The 19,950-nt window shown below is 35.1% G+C and overlaps 1 protein-coding gene and 1 pseudogene across 2 annotated transcripts in view; both read left to right on the top strand.

Moving 5' to 3' along the window:
• Window positions 1–19,950, top strand: part of MTREX (Mtr4 exosome RNA helicase) — a 102,457-nt gene that overhangs the window by 4,811 nt on the left and 77,696 nt on the right. For both annotated transcript variants that reach the window (XM_072826463.1, XM_072826464.1), the window contains 6 exons: window positions 3,202–3,339; window positions 4,701–4,767; window positions 8,846–8,908; window positions 10,032–10,144; window positions 15,674–15,848; window positions 17,124–17,214. In XM_072826463.1, the coding sequence (XP_072682564.1) occupies window positions 3,202–3,339; window positions 4,701–4,767; window positions 8,846–8,908; window positions 10,032–10,144; window positions 15,674–15,848; window positions 17,124–17,214 (647 nt within the window). The remainder of the gene's footprint in view (window positions 1–3,201; window positions 3,340–4,700; window positions 4,768–8,845; window positions 8,909–10,031; window positions 10,145–15,673; window positions 15,849–17,123; window positions 17,215–19,950) is intronic.
• LOC140633625 (large ribosomal subunit protein eL39-like) lies at window positions 17,223–19,934 on the top strand (annotated as a pseudogene).

A 19,950-nucleotide genomic window follows, 5' to 3' on the forward strand; every position in this document is an offset into this window, starting at 1 on the left:
TCCATGATGTGGTTGTCATGTCTAGATAAAACATTTTCATGCAGTTTCAGTAAATCAAAAAACTTATCCTTCAGGTGCCTGGATGGCTCAGTTGGTAAAGTGGGCGACTCTTGATCACGGGGTTGTAAGTTAAAGCCCCACACTGGGTGTAGAGATGACTTTAAAAAAAATTAAATCTTGAGGGGTGGCGCAGCGGTTTGGCGCCTGCCTTTGGCCCAGGGCGCGATCCTGGAGACCCGGGATCGAATCCCACGTTGGGCTCCCGGTGCATGGAGCCTGCTTCTCCCTCCTCCTGTGTCTCTGCCTCTCTCTCATCCCTCTCTGTGTGACTATCATAAATTAAATAAATAAATAAATAATAAATAAATAAATCTTGAAAAAAATAAACTTATTCTTAGAGGGTAGGCTTATTATCTGTGACACTTTATTTCTGTCCATTTAAGTCAAATGTTTCAAGTGAGCAAGTTCCACATGTGACATATACCAAGTTATAATAAATAATTGGAGAAATATAGATCTAAAAGTCTAACATACAATAATAAAGAATAATATAGCTCTTTCTGAAGGGAAGTGTCTATAAACTTAGGTTTTAAGTTTCTTAGAGTTATGCAAACTAATTTTTTTCTGTTTTACAGTTGTCACCAGCTGTTAGTAAGTTTTCATTGTAATAGATTTTTGATGCTTACCAATTCAAGGGTAGAACAGTTGAATGTTAGAACTAGAGGGATCTTAGGTATCATCCAAATATCTTACTTTACTGAGACTCAAGGATATTGCTTGTCCAAAAAAGATTCACATAAGTAGCAGCAAATATGAGACAAGAGTGAATACCTTTTTGACTAAGTTGGAAGTAATAGGATTTACAAATTTTACATTTTGCTAAGCATCAAAGAAGGAACTTTGTTACAGAAAGATTGTTCAAGCATAGGGATCATTCTATTTGTTACTCTTTAAAAAAAGTAAAGTAAAACATAAAAAGAGATATAAATGCACATGAGTTTTCTTTTCTTTTCTTTTTTAATTCATTTATTTGAGAGCAGGGAGAGCACAAGAGCAGGGGAAAGGGCAGAGGGAGAAGGAGAAGCAGTCTCCCTTCTGAGCAGAAAGCCAAATGAGGGGTTCCATCCCAGGACCCTGGGATCATGACCTGAACCACTTAGGTGCTCCCTAAGATGAATTTTCATAAAATGAACATACAAATGTAACCCTCGTTTGATACAAAAATTAGAATGTTTCAGACATCTTTCTTTCCTCCAGAAAAAGTGACTATCCTGATAATGTACTAGTTTTTTTTTTTTTTCTGTTTGTAAATATAAATGGAGATGGAAACATTCAGAATATATACCTTTATGTCTGAATTTGACTCCGGATTATTCATGAATCTCAAGTTGAGTGCAGAAAGAGATGTAGACTCCAAATGCATTCTATTAAACCAGACATTAAAGAGACTTGGAAAAATATAAAACATGGCTGCTCTTGTCATTAAAAAATATTTTGGACACCTGGGTGGCTCAGTGGTTGAGCGTCTGCCTTCGGCTCAGGTCGTGATCCCAGAGTCATGGGATTGAATCCTGCATCAGGCTACCTGCATGGAGCCTGCTTCTCCCTCTTCCTATGTCTCTGCCTCTCTGTATCTCTCATGAATAAATAAATAAAAAGGATTATCTTTTGAAAACATTCATTCAAGTGTTATGTTAACATTATGCTTTGTTATTGCTATTTTAAAATGAATTAACAAGTAAATATTTTTAAAATTCTCATTTTTAATATCTAATGTGGTAAATACCAATAGGTATAACTACATAAACAAAATTCTTTGAAATCCTCTATCATTTTTAAGACTTGTATAGAATTCAGAGTCCAAAAATTTGAGAGCCACTGATTCAGTATAGTCTCTCTCTCTTTTTTTAAGATTTTATTTTATTTTATTTATTCATGAGAGACACAGAGTGGGGGCGGGGGCAGAGACACAGGCAGAGGGCTCCATGCAGGGAGCCCGACATGGGACTCTATCCGATCCGGAGTCTCCAGGATCACACCCTGGGCTGCAGGTGGCGCTAAACCGCTGTGCCACCGGGGCTGCCCTGATTCAGCATAGTCTCATTTTTATTTTCTTGATAAGGAATTAGTTTGGGCTTATATTCATATTCCTGTTGGCCATTTGGATATCCTCTTTTGTAAAATGCCTGTTCAAGTCTTTTTTTCCACTTCTTTATTTTTAAATTTGTAATCTCCACCTCTTACGTATTATCTAGATATATGGCATATGTCAGTTATGTGGTTCAAATATCCACTTCCACTCTTTGTCTTGCCTTCTTTACTCTCTTAATGTTATCTTTTCATTAGCAGAAATTCTTAGTTTTTATGCACTACAATTTATCAGACTTAAATTTTGGTTAGTAATTTTATGTCCTATTTAGTAAAACATGAAAATAGTTTTTATCATTTTATCTTCTGGAGGCTTTGTCATTTCGCCTTTCACAATTAAATCTAAAATCCACGTGTAATTGATTTTTTTAGTGTAACACTCATGTAGGTCAGATTGAATTTCTCTCTGGGTAACTAGTCCACCAAGTACCATTTATTGTCACTTTTATTTTTTTTCAAAGATTTTATTTATTTATTTAAGAGAGAGAGTGAGTGAAAGAGAAAGCACTAGCAGGGGCAGAGGGAGAAGCAGGCTCCCATGCTGAGCAAGGGAGCAGTGACACAGGACTCAATCTTAGGACCCTGGGATCATGACCTGAGGCGAAGGCAGACACTTAACCATTAAGACTAAGCCACCTAGGTGCTTCTGTTGTCACTACTTTTGACCAATGCATCCAACCACAAAGAAAAAGTTTTCTTTTTGATAGTAATATCATGGCATAAGCCAAAGCATTAAATTTTTATTGAAGGTGCCCATGTAAATCCAATGTTTAACTTTTAATTTATAATTTTTAAAAGTATGATGTTAATAATTGTGTTCATGTAAACTCTAGAATATTTTTAAAGTAAAACTTACAAGAAAATATGAAATGTCGAAGGAGTAGTGTTCAGTTTTTTTAGGATATTCTGGGCTTTAACGAGTTTTGATTTGGAACATCTACTTCTAGGACTTTGTGTTAATGGCATATATTATATACAGGATAATAATTTATAGAATCACTCTCAAAGTAAGAACTGATACTGCAGAATTGATTCTAAATCATTTACTTTCAGGAAACGTTTTGATGGTAAATTGCAGTCTGAGTCGACTAATATTGGAAAAACCAAGAGAGATGCAGATTTTGAGGGCACAGATGAACCCATTTTTGGAAAGAAGCCTAGGGTGGAAGAATCAATAACTGAAGATTTAAGGTAATATTTCCATTATCATAAATGTTAGTTAGTTACTCTTAAATTAGATGGTTGCAGAAAATCTTGAAGATTACTCACATGTGGCTACGTTATAAAGGTATTTGTTGCATTAAATAAATGAAAAATATTTCTTAGTTAAATACATGCAAAAATATAGAATATTTGTATAAGTTTGGGGAAATGGAAGACAATATAGAAAAGGTTTATCTTTTAATATTTTAAAATCCAATTTTGAGAAGGAATTGTGAAGCCTGATTTTTTTTTTTTTTAAGGTAAAAAAAAAACCCCACCACATTTATTTTTAATGTCCCAAGAAGAGGATCACTGAGAGTGGAATAAATAGAAAGAATAAAACTGGCCTAATAGAAAATATAAATGAGAAGGAATATTAAGTGGAATTAGATTTTTACTGTTACATGTTGGAATAGAGTGGCTATGAATCTTAAGACTACTGTCAGTGAAGGAGACCCATGGATATCTATGACTGAAATAACTGGTGTTTCTTTTCATAGAAATTGATGAATCTTAATAGCTTTGCTTTCCTCTTGTATGCCATATTTTGTCTTGGTATTACCATGAAAAATGTACTCTTTCTGTGAATTTTTCAAACCAGTTACCTGTTGTAGCTAGCAAAAGTAGCTACTGTAAATGGTGGTAGATGTGTCACTGAAATATTTCAGATCCACTTTTCCAAAGCTAGTGGAATATATTACAATATAATATTGACAGTTTAAAAAAAATCATCGTTGCTTATTGTAGTAACCCTTGGGTTTTGTCCAAAGTATTATAACTGATTATGGATTTAAATAAAAATGAAAAGTAAAATCAGTAAGAAAATGAACCTAGCACAAAAATACATCTACATTTCTTCAGTTTATCCAGTCCTGTCCATTCAGAGTCTAAGCAGGACCTAGATGAGAACTTAGGATTTTGAGGAGAATAGGGAACACTTCTTTAAATTCTAGCATGTCTGTATTAAGCTAGTTTATTTTGTACTCTCTATCATAATGGTTTTTATAACCAGCTTCTTGTTTTAAAGTAGTGACAGTGCTTTGGAAGAGTACTTAAAAATTTTTTTTTAGTAATTACTGGAACTAAGCTGACATAATTCTTTGAATAATCCACTTGGCATCTGTACTGTATTTGTAAGTGTAGACAGTAACAGATCATTTTGAATTCTCAGCATAAATTTGAGTAATGGGAAAGATTTTTTTAATATTCTTAATAGCCATATTTTTCCAGTTCAGAATATTGATAATTGAATAGTGTCATTTTCCTTAACAGTGCAAACTGGAGGCTTATTATCCAATTATAGAAAAGTAATTTATTTTAATATAACTGTAATAATTTTTTTTTTTAAGTTTGGCAGACTTGATGCCCAGAGTCAAGGTACAGTCCGTTGAAACTGTTGAAGGGTGTACACATGAGGTAAGTGCAAACAGTATATAGGAAGTTAGTGTTATCAGTGGGAGTTTGCTTTGGGCTGTCTAGTATAATTGTTAGCAAGCAATTTAATCTTAGGGGTGTTGGAAACAGTAATAGTTCCTTTGGGGTGTATGTAGTCCAGTGAAAGGAGCTTGGGGCTTTGTGTTCTAAACTGAACTCATCTTGAAATAGCAGTTTATCTAACACAGTCTTAGATGAATTTCTTAACCTTTTTGACATTGGTTTTTTTAATTTTTAAATTTGGGATAATGCGATATACCTCATGGGGTGGTTATGAAGATTATAGAAGAAAATTAGAAAATACAGATGAGGTGTTCAGTACATGTTCATTCCCATACTCAATGACAGCGCCGTTTTACAGGTCATGTCCTTTTTCATGTCTTGTTTTGGTTATTGATATATTGCAATTTCATTATTTGCCATGTGGTGGTACTCTCTGGTAGCTTGTAGTAACACTTTAGGAGTCAGAATTTATAAAGGTAACACTCTTTCTTTATACTAAGCCTTTTGTCTTTACAATATGACCTTATAAGTTATTATAGGTAACTGGTAAGTCTTCTTAAAAGTCTTAATTGAGTAAGCAGAGTAATTCCAAATTAAGAAAAATGGCTTTTGATAGATGTTAGAACCTTGTTTTTAAAATACCTGTTTTTGGGGCACCTGGGTGGCTCAGCGGTTGAGCGTCTGCCTTTGGTTCAGGGCATGATCCTGGAGTCCCGGAATTGAGTACCACATCGGGCTACCTATGGGGAGCCTACTTCTCCCTCTGCCTATGTCTTTGCCTCTCTCTCTGTGTCTCTCATGAATAAATAAATAAAATCTTTAAAAAAGTAAAATAAAATACCTGTTTTTCTGCACTTGTTTTCATAATTTCCTTTATGTTCCTTTAGAATAGCACTTCCTTTGGCATTTGTAATACTCATTTGCTCGTTCATTCAGTACTTATATTAGACCCCTATTCAATTCTCTGGTCTTAAAAAGATTGTAAGGGGGTGGTGCAAAATTTGCTCTTAAGAGGTCAAAAGTTCTATTTGTCCTCCAGAATTACTCTACAACCCCTCCTTCTGTCACTTCTCACTTTTTTAGCAACTAACTTTACCTTTCACTTCATTTAGAGGCTTAAGTCTATCAAGCTGGGGTGTCCTGTCTTTATAACCTCCTTCACCATGCCTCTCTGTACCTGTCACATACACTCAAAGGAAAAAGCAATGCTAAGGAAGCTTGTTCTGCCCGTGTTCTTGGTTGTAACTTAACCTTGCTTTCACAAAGACTTAGATCATTCCATTTTTTCCTTGACTGTTTCTAGAGTCGAATATCTTATCTTCTCTATTTGCCCTTCCCTATCAGCATATGAATATTCAGAAGCTTCTCTTATTCTGGATTGCTTTTCAGCCACTATATTTTTCCCCCCTTCTGTAGTCATTAATGCAGTATATATCTTTTGAGTGCCAGGAACATTGTATTATTCACTGAATATAAAAAGATAAAAGAGATGTGATCCCTTACTTTTCAGAGTTGCTATTGAGTGCTCTGCTAGGAAAATCCAGGCTACACTAACTTGCCATTCATTTTTAAATATACTGCGCTTAGATTTCTTCTCCATTTCTTTCAAACTGCTGTGGCAAAAGTCAGCAATGACTATCTGGTAGGTCTGTTGACTCTTGATCATTTTACTAGTTTTCTATTTCTCTGACTCCTTAGTCTCTCTCTTTTCGTATGTTACTGTTAACCCAGACTTTTCAGTACTGATTCTTGTACGTGTGAAAACACAATCTGTTGTTCTTTTTTCTGTTAAATCTTACAGAAGCTAAAATCTTAATTGCTTCACACTGATGTTCTTTGTTCATGTCATAGAAAGTACCAGGAAAGATGTGAGAGTGTCACTCAACTAATCAGATACAGCCCTATAGGGATTCCTATGGGAATCATACCATCATTTGGGGTCTGGGCTTTGGATTTCCAGATCCAGAAATCTGGTTTTGTCAGTATACCAGGGGTTGTGCTTTCTTGGATAGGACTCATTTCATCATGTTCATAAGAGATGGAGGTATATAAAAATATGTCATTTCCTTAAATTAAGAATAAGTAGTTGTCTAACTATCAAACTACCTGTGAATCAGAAATTACTTAGAAGTTTCTTGGAATCCTAGTAAAGAGGAATAAACATTATTAAGGGAAAGACTAATGAAAACTGTTATCCCCCAGAAGTATTCATTCATTAGTAAAAAGTACTTGATAAGTTACTCTTTCTTAACGTGTGCAGGATAAAATACCAAAATCTAACTATTGTCTCCCCTTTGTAGGTTGCATTTAGAATGTCGCATTTCTTATAACATTCGTTATACTGGGTATTATTCATTGGTTTTCATAATTTAGTAAGTTTCACTTTTCTTAATTATAATCAGGGTATAATTTATTCCTTTATGAAATACTACCCACATTGATTATATAGGTGATCCTTGAGCAAGGCTATTTTGAACTGCACAGATCCACTTAAAAGTAGGTATTTTTTAATAAACAACAGTATTGGGCAGCCCGGTGGCTCAGCGGTTTAGTGCCACCTCCGCCCAGGGCCTGATCCTGGAGACCCGGAATCGAGTCCCACATCAGGCTCCCTGCATGGAGCCTGCTTCTCCCTCTTCCTGTGTCTCTGCCTCTCCCTCTCTCTCTTTCTTTGTGTGTGTCTCTCATGAATAAATAAATAAAAATAAAAAAATAAACAACAGTATTGTATGTATTTTTCTCTTCCTTAGGATTTTCTTAATTACATTATTTTCTCTAGATTACTTATTATAAGAGTATAGTCTATAGTTATATACTAGTCTACTAGTCTACAGTTACATACATATATAAAATGTGTTAACTGTGTTATCAAGGCTTCTGGTTAACAGTAGGCTACTAATAGTTAAATTTTGAGGGACTCAAAAGTTACACAAGGATTTTTCAACAGCGCGGAGCAGGGTCAGGAGAAGGATTGTTGCCTCAAATCCTATGTTGTTCAAGGGTCATCTGTAATTGAGTTGGAAGTTTACCCACAATCTCTTAGTATTTCTAAGATGGTAATCTCATGTAATATTTATTTATTGAAGTTTTGCTCTTATAAATTATTTCTAATTTTTGTGTGTACTTTATTTTGACCCTCTGGATTTATATACTACATGATTTAGTTCTTGGGAATTTAGATACATTATGAACTGCTCTCCACGTCTTTTTTTTTTTTTTTTTTTTTTTTTTTTGCTCTCCAGATCTTAATCTTCACTGGAGGAAAGTAAATTTTCTGTTTTAGGAAATAAGGAGTATCATTTTATTCTATGTAGTTTTCTTTCATGTAGAAATATCCCTTTTATGTCCATTAAACTTTTTTTTTAAGATTTTTATTTATTCATGAGAGACACACAGAGAGAGAGAGGCAGAGACACAGGCAGAGGGAGGAGCAAGCTCCATGCAGGGAGCCTGATGTGGGACTCAATCCTGGGTCTCCAGGATCACGCCCTGGACCGAAGGCGATGCTAAACCGCTGAGCCACCAGGGCTGCCCCAGCTTTTTTTTTTTTTCTTTTAAAGATTTTATTTTTATTTATTTTTGAGAGACACACAGAGAGAGGCAGAGACATAGGCAGAGGGAGAAGCAGGCTCCCTGCAGGGACCCTGATGTGGGACTTGATCCCAGAACCCCAGGATCACGCCCCGAGCCAAAGGCAGATAGATGCTCAACCATTGAGCCACTCAGTGCCCCTCCATACAGCTTTTTTGAGCAATATGTTAGTTATGGAAAATACAAAGATACCAAGGATAGGTCCTAGACCTTAAACACATTTTCTTTGGGGAAATAAACTTAATTGGTATTAATAACGTTACCATTAGATAAATGCAAGTAGGGGTTTTTTGATTATCCTATAGCCTTAGCATTTATCTTATGATTAAAGGCAATTATTTGATTTTACAATATCTAAGACTATCAAACACTATCACTTGTGTTTTTCAAACTATCATTAATTGTGGAGTGTTGAATGTATCAGTTCTCCAAATAGTAAGTTGTTGACTCTGTTTTTTCACATCAGGTTGCACTTCCTGCAGATGAAGATTATTTACCACTTAAACCTCGAGTTGGAAAAGCTGCAAAGGTCTGTACTTTAGGCGGTACAGTTTGTACGGTTTTGTGTCTCTTCTAAAAATCCTAAGCTCTTTGAAATGAGATTTTTATATTTCCAGTGTGTATAAACCAAGAATAAGCCACCTGAAGTCAGATACAGTGAGAACTAAATCAGTAAACATGATTTTAAAAAGGCATCATGTGATGAGATTTTTAAAAATGAAAGTAATGATTCTTCACCTTTTTATTTTTTATTTATTTTTTATTTTTTTTAAATTTTTTAATTTATTTATGATAGTCACAGAGAGAGAGAGAGGGGCAGAGACACAGGCAGAGGGAGAAGCAGGCTCCATGCACCGAGAGCCCGATGTGGGATTCGATCCCGGGTCTCCAGGATCGCGCCCTGGGCCAAAGGCAGGCGCTAACCCGCTGCGCCACCCAGGGATCCCGATTCTTCACCTTTTTAAAGAATCTAATCAAAATTATCAACCTTTCTCTAGGAACAGAAGCATGAATGAATAAGTTATACATATAGTTTTGGGAGTTTAACATTTAACAAGCTTTTAAGGAACTTAAACTAATGCTTGTATTGAGTGGATTTTGAAGTTCTGATAGAACTCAAATAATAAATACAAGCTTTCCAAGTCATGTTTTCTCTAACTGAAGAAGGCAGAATGATGGAGTAAGCATGAACTCTTTAAAATCTAGTAGATATATTATTCTATCTCTGCTGAGTAAACTTAAGTGGGAACTTTGCTTTTCAGAGCTTCAGAGTTCCCATCTGTGAAATGAAAGAATATTTATTTTAGGGGTTATCGTGAAGATCAATAATAATAATATATGGAAAATGTTGCTTAGTGCCTACCACAAAACATGTTGATAAATGGTCATGTTCCTGTGTTGTAACTAATATAATGTGTATATTGGCAAAGTAAATTGAAAGATTAGACAGTATAATTAACTTCTTCACTGTTTAGTTAAAGGTTTTTTTTTTTTTTTTTAACTCTTCCTAACTTTCTCTATTGGGTAGCATATTTCTTAAATAGAATCATAAATGCTCCCAGAATGCTTTGGAGGGGTAGCATTCCTTAATTTTAAGTGTGTTCTGAATGGCAAGATATTTTAATGTAGATATTGTTATTGTCTTTTTATAGGAATACCCATTCATTCTTGATGCTTTTCAAAGAGAAGCCATTCAGTGTGTTGATAATAATCAGTCTGTTTTAGTATCTGCACATACATCAGCAGGAAAAACTGTATGCGCTGAGTGAGTAGCTTTATCTATTTAAAGGAAATTTTAAGCCTGTTAATATTTGCTTTATCTATGTAGGTGCTCCTGTGTTGGTTTATAATCTCATATCTGCTTGCTGGATTGACCCATTTGTTATTATGTAATGTTCTTTATCTCTTATAATAGTCTGTTTTGTCTGACAAGAGTACAAAAGTATAGTTAACCCCTGTTTTTGTTCCCATTTGCATGGAATATCCTTTTTCCTTCATTTTCTGTCTGTGTGTGTCCTTACGTCTGGAGTGAGTCTCTTTAGGTAGCATATAGCTGAATTTGTGTTTTTTTTAATCTATTCAGCTACTTTTTTTTTTTTTTTTGAGAATTTACTCTATCTACGTTTAAATAATTATTAATAGATATATACTTGATGCCATTTTATTAGTTTTCTGGATGTCTTGTGCTCCTTTGTTCTTGTTCTCTTTGTGCTTTTTTTTTTCTTTGTGCTTTTTAAATGAAATTTTAAAATAATTTTTTGTTTCTTTCACCCTTTAAAAGTTTAAGTTTTTCTGTTTGATTTCTGTAAGTGAAGACAGTTTTCCTTCTTTCTTTCTACTTTAGATACTTTTAATGTCTTTGCTTATTGAACTGGTTAGGAAATCCAGTATAATGTTGAATAGAAGTGATGAGAGAACATCTTTGCCTTGTTCCTGAGACTAAGTCTTCCATCAGCATGCTGTTATCTGTAGGTGTTTCATAGATGCCTTTTATCAAGTTGAGGACGTTCCCTTTTATTCCAAGTTTGTGTGTATATGTGTATATGCATATAGGATATTTAGTTATTATATCTTGTCAAATGCTTCTTTTTTCTGTTACTATGATGAATGCATTAATTTTAAAATAATAAACCATCCTGAGATAAACTCTGCAAGGTCATGATAAATACACCTATTAATAAACTGCAGTATTGTGATTTATAAAAAATATATATTTGGTCATTCCAGTGGTTTTATCCATGGTTTCTAAGTCAGGATTCCTAAAACTGTTGGAAATTTCATGTGATAAGAGCAGTAAAGATGTCTTTTATTAAATTAATTATGTGACTTGGAAGAGGGGCTGATACCCAGGAGAACCACTTATATGATTTTCCACCCACCCTCTTCCCTGACCTCCACTGAGGATAGATGGAAAAGGGCTGGAGGTTGAATCAGCCAGTGGCCAATGACTTAGTCATGATTCTGTAGTGAAGCTTCCATAAAAAAACAAAAGAACTCGGGTCATTGGGTTTTCAGGTTGGTAACGTGCAGGTGTTCCTAGAACAGATGTTCCAGGAGATGGCGCACCTGGATGGGAAGGGCATGGGAGCTCTTCATCTTTTTCCCATGTATTTCTTCATCCAGTTGTTGATTCATATATTCTTTAGTATACTGATAAATGTAAGTAAGTGTGTCCTGAGTTCTGTGAGCTGCTTTAGCCAATTGGTCCATACCAAGGAGGAAGCTGTTGGAACCTTCAATCTGAAACCGATTGGTCAGAAGCACAGGTAACTGGCTTAGGACTTGCTACTGGCATCTGAAGTGGGGGCTGGAAGGCAGTGTTTGTAGAACTGAGCCCTTAGTCTATAGAATCTGATGCTGTCTCTGGTGAATATCAGAATTTAGTTGAATTCTCAACACCCTACTGGTAAGAATTGCTTGGTGTTATTAGTAGAGGAGTCCCCCATGTGTCATTGGGTTCTAGGAACCTCAAAAAATTCATGTTGGTAAATATATTATTGGATTAGATTTTTCTAAAAATGTGTTAAGAATTTTTGCATCTTTGTTCATAAAGGATATTGGTCTGTAGTTAATTGTAATATCCTTTCCTAGTTTTGCTATCAGGGTAATGTATTTTTTTAATGGTCAGCCTGTTAGAGGGTGATCAGTCATACTGATCTTAGAGAAAAAGTTTTTGGTTTCATTGATTTTGCTCTGTTTTATTTTCTATTTTATGAGTCAGATTCAGATTTGGGGGACTCATTTGCTCTCCTTTTTCTAGCTTTATGGAGGAAAGATGAAGTAATTGATTTGAGACCTGTCTTTCACTAATATAGGCATTTAGTGGTACAAGTTTTTCTTTAATATTGCTTTAGCTACACCACAGATTTTGTTTGATTTGGTATATTTGGGAAATGCTTTTGGTATGTTTCCAAAATAATTTGATGTTTTGGTATGTTATTTGATCCAGATTTCTGTGTGGCATTATTTTTCTTTTTCCTGGAAAAACTCTTTTACATTTATAGTAGTACAAATCTTCTAATGAAAAATCCTTTCAACTTTTTATGTCTAAAATACCTTTTACTAAAAAAATAAATAATAAAAATAAAATAACTTTTACTTTGTCTTCATTTTTGAAAGCTGTTTGCACTCCATATAGAATTATAATTCTTTTTTTTTTAATCTTTTTTTTTATTTATGATAGTCACACAGAGAGAGAGAGGGAGAGAGAGAGGCAGAGACACAGGCAGAGGGAGAAGCAGGCTCCATGCAGGGAGCCCGACGTGGGATTCGATCCCGGGTCTCCAGGATCGCGCCCTGGGCCAAAGGCAGGCGCTAAACCCCTGCGCCACCCAGGGATCCCCTAGAATTCTAATTCTAAGAGTACCTTTGGACTTGTGTAGTTTATGACCGGAAATCCCCTGTCAACCTTACCTTGTTCCTCTGCAGATAATGTATCTTTTTCTTGGCTACTTTAAGGTTTTATCTTTATCATTGGTTTTAAGCAGTTTGTTTATGATGAGGCTTGGTATAGTTGTTTTCATGTTTCTTAAGCTCTGGGTTTGTTTTTCATTGCTCCCTATGGCTCTTCTTTGAGAACTCTAATTAGGATTATATTAGGCCACTTAAAGTTGTCTCATGATACACTGATATTTTCCATTTTTCTGTGTTTCATTTTGGGCCTTTTCTAACGCAGTGTCTTCCATTACCTTTTGCTTCTACATTGTCTATTATATTATTAATCCCATTCATTGCATTTTCATCTCAGATATTATAGTTTTCCTTACTAGAGAAGTTCAGTTGTGTGTGTGATTTTTATTGTTTTATTTCCAGTATCTCTACTTAGTACTTAACTTCATTTAGCTTTTTTTTTTAAGATTTTATTTATTTATTTGAGAGCATTGCAAGCTGAGAGGGGGCAGTTTGGGTAGAGAGAGGGAGAAGCAGACTTCCCACTAAGCAGGGAGCCCTATGTGGGGCTCAATCCCAGGACCCTCAGATCATGACCTAGCCAAAGGCACACTCTTAGCCTCCTGAGCCATCCCGGCACCCTTTTCCTAGCTTCTTAAACTTATGGAATACTGTTACAAACTGTTTAAATGTCCTTGTTGCTCCTTTTTTCATCTTGTTACTGTTTTCATTTGTTTTGATTGACTTCCCTGCATTTCTCTGCTTCCTTGCATATTGCCTCGATAGAATGTTTGGCTGCTTTTAATTTCATCATTGTCTTGAAGTAATTTGATTATAATGTGGTTTTACATAGTTCTCACTTTTCTTATGCTTGAGTTTATTGGGCTTTCAGATTTGTACGTGTATTATATTTTATATCACATTTGGGATATTTTCAGCTTTTTTTTTTTTTTTTTCCAAGCATTCTCCTTCCTCCTAGTTCCTTGGGGACTTCAACTTCTATCATGCCACTTTAGGTTGTCTCAAAGCCCACTTATACTGTTTTTATTATTTTGGTTTTTTTTTGAGTTTATTCTTTTTCACTTTAGACAGATTTTCTTGACAAGTCTTCAAGTTTATTCATCTTTTTTTTCCTGCAATGTCTAATCTGATTTCATTTTTATCCATTGTATTTCAAATCAGACATTGGATTTTTTATCTTCAAAAGTTTGAGTCTTTTAATGTTTTCCAGTGCTTAATGTTTTGCTGCTGCTGTGAAGGCTTTCTTTTCTTTTCTTTTTTTTTTTTTTAAGAGACAGAGACAGAGAGAGGCAGAGACACAGGCAGAGGTAGAAACAGGCTCCCCACAAGGAGCCTGATACGGGACTTGATCCCAGACCTTGGGATCATGCCCTGAGCTGAAGGCAGATGCTCAACTGCTGAGCCACTCAGGTGTCCCCTGTGAAGGTTTTCTATTTGTCTTTGTTATTCAGCAGTTTGACAGTGCTTCTAGGTGAGATTCTTTTTTATTTTTTCCTGCTTTGGTTCATTGTTCTTGTCAGATCTGTAGATTAATATATTTTTAAACAAATTTAGGAAGTTTTCATTGTTATTTTTTGAAATACTTTTATCTCACTTTGGAACTTCCGCTGGGACACTATTTTTTTTCTTTTGTTTCTTTCTTTAAATTTGGTCATTTTTGTTGATTTATCTTCGTATCTAGTGATACTGCATATTTACCAATACTATTCTATCATCTCAAATCTGCTCTTGAGCCCATCTAGTGAATTCTTCATTTTAGTTAATACTTTTCATCTGTAGTGTTTTCATTTATTTATGGTGTAGTTTTGACATCTCTCTTGTAATGGCCTGTTGAATAATTACTTTCTATTTCCTTTCTTAGTACATGACTTCTATTTTCTGGACATGTTTCGGATAGCTGCATTTAAGTCTTTGTCTACTGAGTCCAACATCTGGACCCACTGAGAATTAGTTTCTCATGACTGCTTTTTTCCCCTATGTATGGATCATACTTCCTGTTTCTTTTTGTATCTTCTAAATTTTTGTTCGAAAGTGGACATTTTAGATAATATATTGTAGCATCTCTATATCCTTTTCAGTTTCATATCTATCTCTTAAACTATGTATTTGATAATGTTTGGACAGCTTTTAGTTATTTCAGTGTTTGGAGAGTAAGGTTATATGTTTGTGATGAGTAATATTTTTGTTTCCCCAATTAGATTATGAGCCTGTTTTGGGCCAGAATTATATTTTAAACAAGGACACTCTACCACAGTGCTAACCTTAGTTATCATTTCATAGTCTTTATTTAAATACCTAATAGAATTTAAAAAAAAAAAAAACTACACTATTACATTTTGTTAATAGCTGTGCATGAACTTTTCAAAATTAGAACCCACCATGACTCCCAAGCAAGGAATGATTTGATAATTATTACATGTGGGAAAGAATACATCTGGATGAACTTATTTTTGAAACTCAGAAGAACAAAATTTCATTTTCCAGGGTTTGCTAATTGTATATATGTATGTATAAAGTGACAGGCAGAGCCTCTAAACTTTTGGAGACCCATTTCTAGAACTAAAAGTTTTTTACTTCCAAGAAACAGGGTAACCTTTAGTAATCTTTTGGTATTAGTAATTAAGTTACGTTAATTTCAGTAGTCCACAGTTAAATATTCTTGTTTATTTAGACCACTACACTTCATATTTATTATTATAATTATTATTTTAAGAGCTTGTTACTAGTAAGTAGAATAAGATATTAATGTTCTGCAAAGTCCATTAAGATAAGTAACTAGGGGAAGTTGGGACATAATTTATACATTAATAGAATTTTTAAAAAATTATGTAGTTTAAAGAAAAGGTTTTGAATACTTTATTCTTATTTGCTTTCACATTTTTAGGTATGCCATTGCATTAGCCTTAAGGGAAAAACAGCGTGTAATATTTACCAGCCCAATTAAGGCTCTGAGTAACCAGAAATACCGGGAAATGTATGAAGAATTTCAAGATGTTGGTTTGATGACTGGAGATGTTACTATTAATCCTACAGCATCTTGTCTTGTTATGACCACAGAGGTAATTTATATAATGCTTAATCCAGTTTTTCCTTTTTAATTTTATTAATTTATCTATTCAATTAGAACATCTAATGCTTTATCAGTTGATCTATATAGATAAAATGTAATACTTTATTTTTTGAGTAGATTTACTTGAAAAGGAGAAGTTCACCTTTAAAGGATTTAGTAATTATATAAATTTAAGTGTAAATTATTAATTCTGTTATTTGTCACATGACTGTCATTTCTTTTAAGGTTTTATTTATTTATTAATGAGACACAGAGAGAGAAGGGGGTGCAGAGACATAGAGGGAGAAGCAGGCTCCATGTAGGGAGCCTGACGTGGGGCTCAGCCCCGGGTCTCCAGGTTCAGGCCCTGGGCTGAAGGTGGCACTAAACCACTGAGCCACCCGGGCCACCCATGACTATCATTGATAGAATTATTTTTCACCTAATATTTTTAAAAGACTTACTGTCGGTGACATTGACGGTTTTGCATACATAGATTCATGTAAGTAGTGGCTTTTCTTTCCATTTGATTTTTTATTTTTGCATCTTAGTGTTGATAAAAATACATCAATAACTTTTTAAAAATGTCCAGTTAAGTTTAGCTTCTTCCCCATGGTGATAGTCAAGTTTCACTTAAAACATATATACTTATAATATCTTAGGTTTTGAGCACAGCTATCTTTATACAGATGTATCTTTTATACATTCTTGAATTATATCCCTGCATTTTACAAGGACATGATACAATAGACAGCATAAATTAACTTCTGGTCTGCCAGGCAAAAGCATTGCTCACTTTTCATTCTGGTACCCAAAGTAAGTTTCCATTCCCAAAGCGTTTTTCCATGTGTGGAAGATGTTCTTTAACTCAAAAATCAGAATACTAGTTGCCAGAGAATATCCATGTTGTGAGATGAAGCAAAAAAAATCAGTAAACAGTATAAGGTACCATACATTAAATAGAAGACCATTTTAAGTTACTTTCATGTCCTAGACAATGTGGGTTTTGTGATAAGTATTATATGTACAATAAAGTGGGTTCATATTTAACATATGTGCAGGTAGTGGTGGTAATTCCATGAACTGTATCTAATTAGTAACTGTTGAGAAGTCACTTATTTTGGTTTTAAGAGAGAAGGAATATTATTTGGTTTATGAAACATATTTAAAATATGTAACCTAAAATTATTTTTTTCCATTAAAAAAGCATTTCCAAAATTCCTCTTTAGGAAGATGAACTTCTGTAATGTTAAAATTTTGCTAAATTGTTTATATTTTTTTTTAGATTTTAAGAAGTATGCTGTACAGAGGTTCTGAAGTTATGCGAGAAGTAGCATGGGTCATATTTGATGAAATTCATTACATGAGAGATTCAGGTATGTTCTGTCATGTTGCTGAAATGTGTGCCATGTGTTTTCCTTAAAGGCTTTAGGAATTTTGAATAAGTAGTTGTTGAATGTTGCTTTTAGTTTTCATGTGGCTAGAGTTGTAGTAAACTAAATTGTGGGAAACATGATATAGTATTTCTGATGGGATCTCATTTAAATGCCACTTCTTAAATAGTAACTGGGTGAAAAAAATGCAAATTCATACAAAACAATTGGAATTAAAAAAAATTTTTTTTAAAGATTTTATTTGGGAGAGAGAGAATGAACAAGCAGGGGAGAGAGGCAGAAGGAGAAGAAGCAGCACGCTCCCTGCTGAGCAGGGAGCCTGACTCAGGGCTTGATCCCAGGATCCAGAGATCATGACCCGAGTTGAAGGCAGATGCTTAACCAACTGAGCCACCCAGGCGCCCTGAAGCTAGTTTGCTTTTAATAGAGAACTCTCTAAAATCAGTGTTAAAGAAATTTTTAAGATTTTCAGCCTGGAGTTAACTTACTTGGATTTTTATTAGTATTTCAGTTTTTAAAAACTAAGAAATGTGGGTTTATGGTTAAAAAAATAAAATAAAATAGGGATTATGAAATAAAATGAGAGAAAAAATAAATATCCGTTTACTTGAACCATTACACTGCTGTAGGGAAAAGTAAGTATACTTGGAATTTTGAGTGGAACTGGGAGAGCTACTGTTAACATTTAAAAGTTACATATGTACATATTTAAACTCAGCTTTTATTTAAACTAAAGCACTGAGTTAACGTATATTTATAGTGAAAGTAATATAATTTATGAAATCATTTACCTTTTAAACATTTCACCCCTTTCAAATTCATAAAATTAGGGATCCCTGGGTGGCGCAGCGGTTTAGCGCCTGCCTTTGGCCCAGGGCGCGATCCTGGAGACCCAGGATCGAATCCCACGTCGGGCTCCCGGTGCATGGAGCCTGCTTCTCCCTCTGCCTATGTCTCTGCCTCTCTTTCTCTCTCTCTCTCTCTCTCTCTCTCTCTCTCTCTGTGACTTTCATAAATAAATAAATTTAAAAAATTATAAAAATTATTTAAAAAATTAAAGTTTTTTTTTTTTTTTTTTTAAGATTTTATTTATTTATTCATGAGAGACTGAGAGGCAGAGACCTAGGCAGAGGGAGAAGTAGGCTCCCTGCAGGAAACCTGATGTGGGACTCCATGCCAGGACCCCAGCATCATGCCCTGAGCAAAAGGCAGATGCTCAACCACTGAGCCACCTAGGTTCTGAACAGAGCTGTTCTGGTTTTAAAATCATGAATCCTGTATTTGTTTGTTTTAAGAGGAATCTCTCAACTGATTTTTCTAGGGTTTTTTTTTTTTTCATTTAAATAAAAAGTGACATAGTTTTGCTGCTTATCAAATCTTTCATGTCTAGAGATCACGAGGGTTATTTGGGTGAAAGATGCTATATGGTATAGTAATGGTGTATCTTTGAAATTTGTTGCTATAGGGCAGCCCCCGTGGCTTAGCGGCTTAGTGCCGCCTTCAGCCCAGGGCAGGATCCTGGAGACCCAGGATTGAGTCCCACGTCAGGCTCCCTGCATGGAGCCTGCCTCTCCCTCTGCCTGTGTCTCTGCCTCTCTCTCTGTGTCTCTCATGAATAAATAAATAAGCTGTCTCCTTTCTGCCGCCATCCTGGTTGCGTGTGGTTGACTGTGATCACCATGTCTTCTCACAAGACTTTCAGAATCAAGTGATTCCTGGCCAAGAAACAAAAGCAGAATCGTCCTATTCCCCAGTGGATTTGGATGAAAACTGGTAATAAAATCAGGTACAACTCCAAGAGGAGGCACTGGAGAAGAACCAAGCTGGGTCTATGAGGAAGCATCGCAATCATGAAATAGCAAACATAATTGGCACACATATTTAAGCTGCATGGAGATCACATGTTCCTATCCTATCAAAATGGAAACATCCTTCCTACCTGGCCAAGAGACATGTCTTATCAAGGGAATGATTTTCTCTGTTACTATGCCTCTATACCAGTAGGTTGGTTCAGTAATAAATGTGCCTCTATACCAGTAGGTTGGTTCAGTAATAAATGTAAGACTTTTCAGCTGAGCTGCTGTTGTGTCCTGATTTGTGAAGTACTGAATTCCCCCTCCTGTTAGATCTCACGTAGCACTGTCTGATAGAACTTTCTGCAGTGATAGAAATGGCCCCTGACAACGAAGTATTTAAAGTTTGACTAGGGGACACCTGTGTGGTGGCTCTGTCTGCTAAGCGTCTGCCTTTGGCTCAGGTCTTGACGGGGAGTCAGCACGTCTCCCCCTCTCTGCTCTTCCCCTTGCTCATGTGCTTTCTCTCAAATAAAATCTTTTAACAATAAGTAAGTAAGTAAGTAAATAAATAAATAAATAGATTTGTTGTTATAACTTTTCTAAAAGGCATTAATTAACTTCTCTTTCTCAAAGTGAGATGGAAATACTATTTCCATTGTCAGGGATTCTTGTTATGCTGTGTGAGAAGGATACCGTGTGGAGCTGTTCTTTGCAGGCTATTATTTCAGAGCACATTGTGTTTTTAGGGGTTTAGTCTACTAACTTTCTACTGGACAAATTCATGGTAAGAACTAAAGTAGTTTTCATTAGGGGGTCTGTGGCTAAAAATATCTTTGTGTAAAGTGGTCTGCATTCTTAATTATTGTGCTTGAGAGAAAATAATATTAGATTACTTGTCAGTAAATTCCAAAGTATATGTATT

Source organism: Canis lupus, chromosome 5 (genome assembly GCF_048164855.1).
Source record: "Canis lupus baileyi chromosome 5, mCanLup2.hap1, whole genome shotgun sequence".
Taxonomy (NCBI): domain Eukaryota; kingdom Metazoa; phylum Chordata; class Mammalia; order Carnivora; family Canidae; genus Canis; species Canis lupus.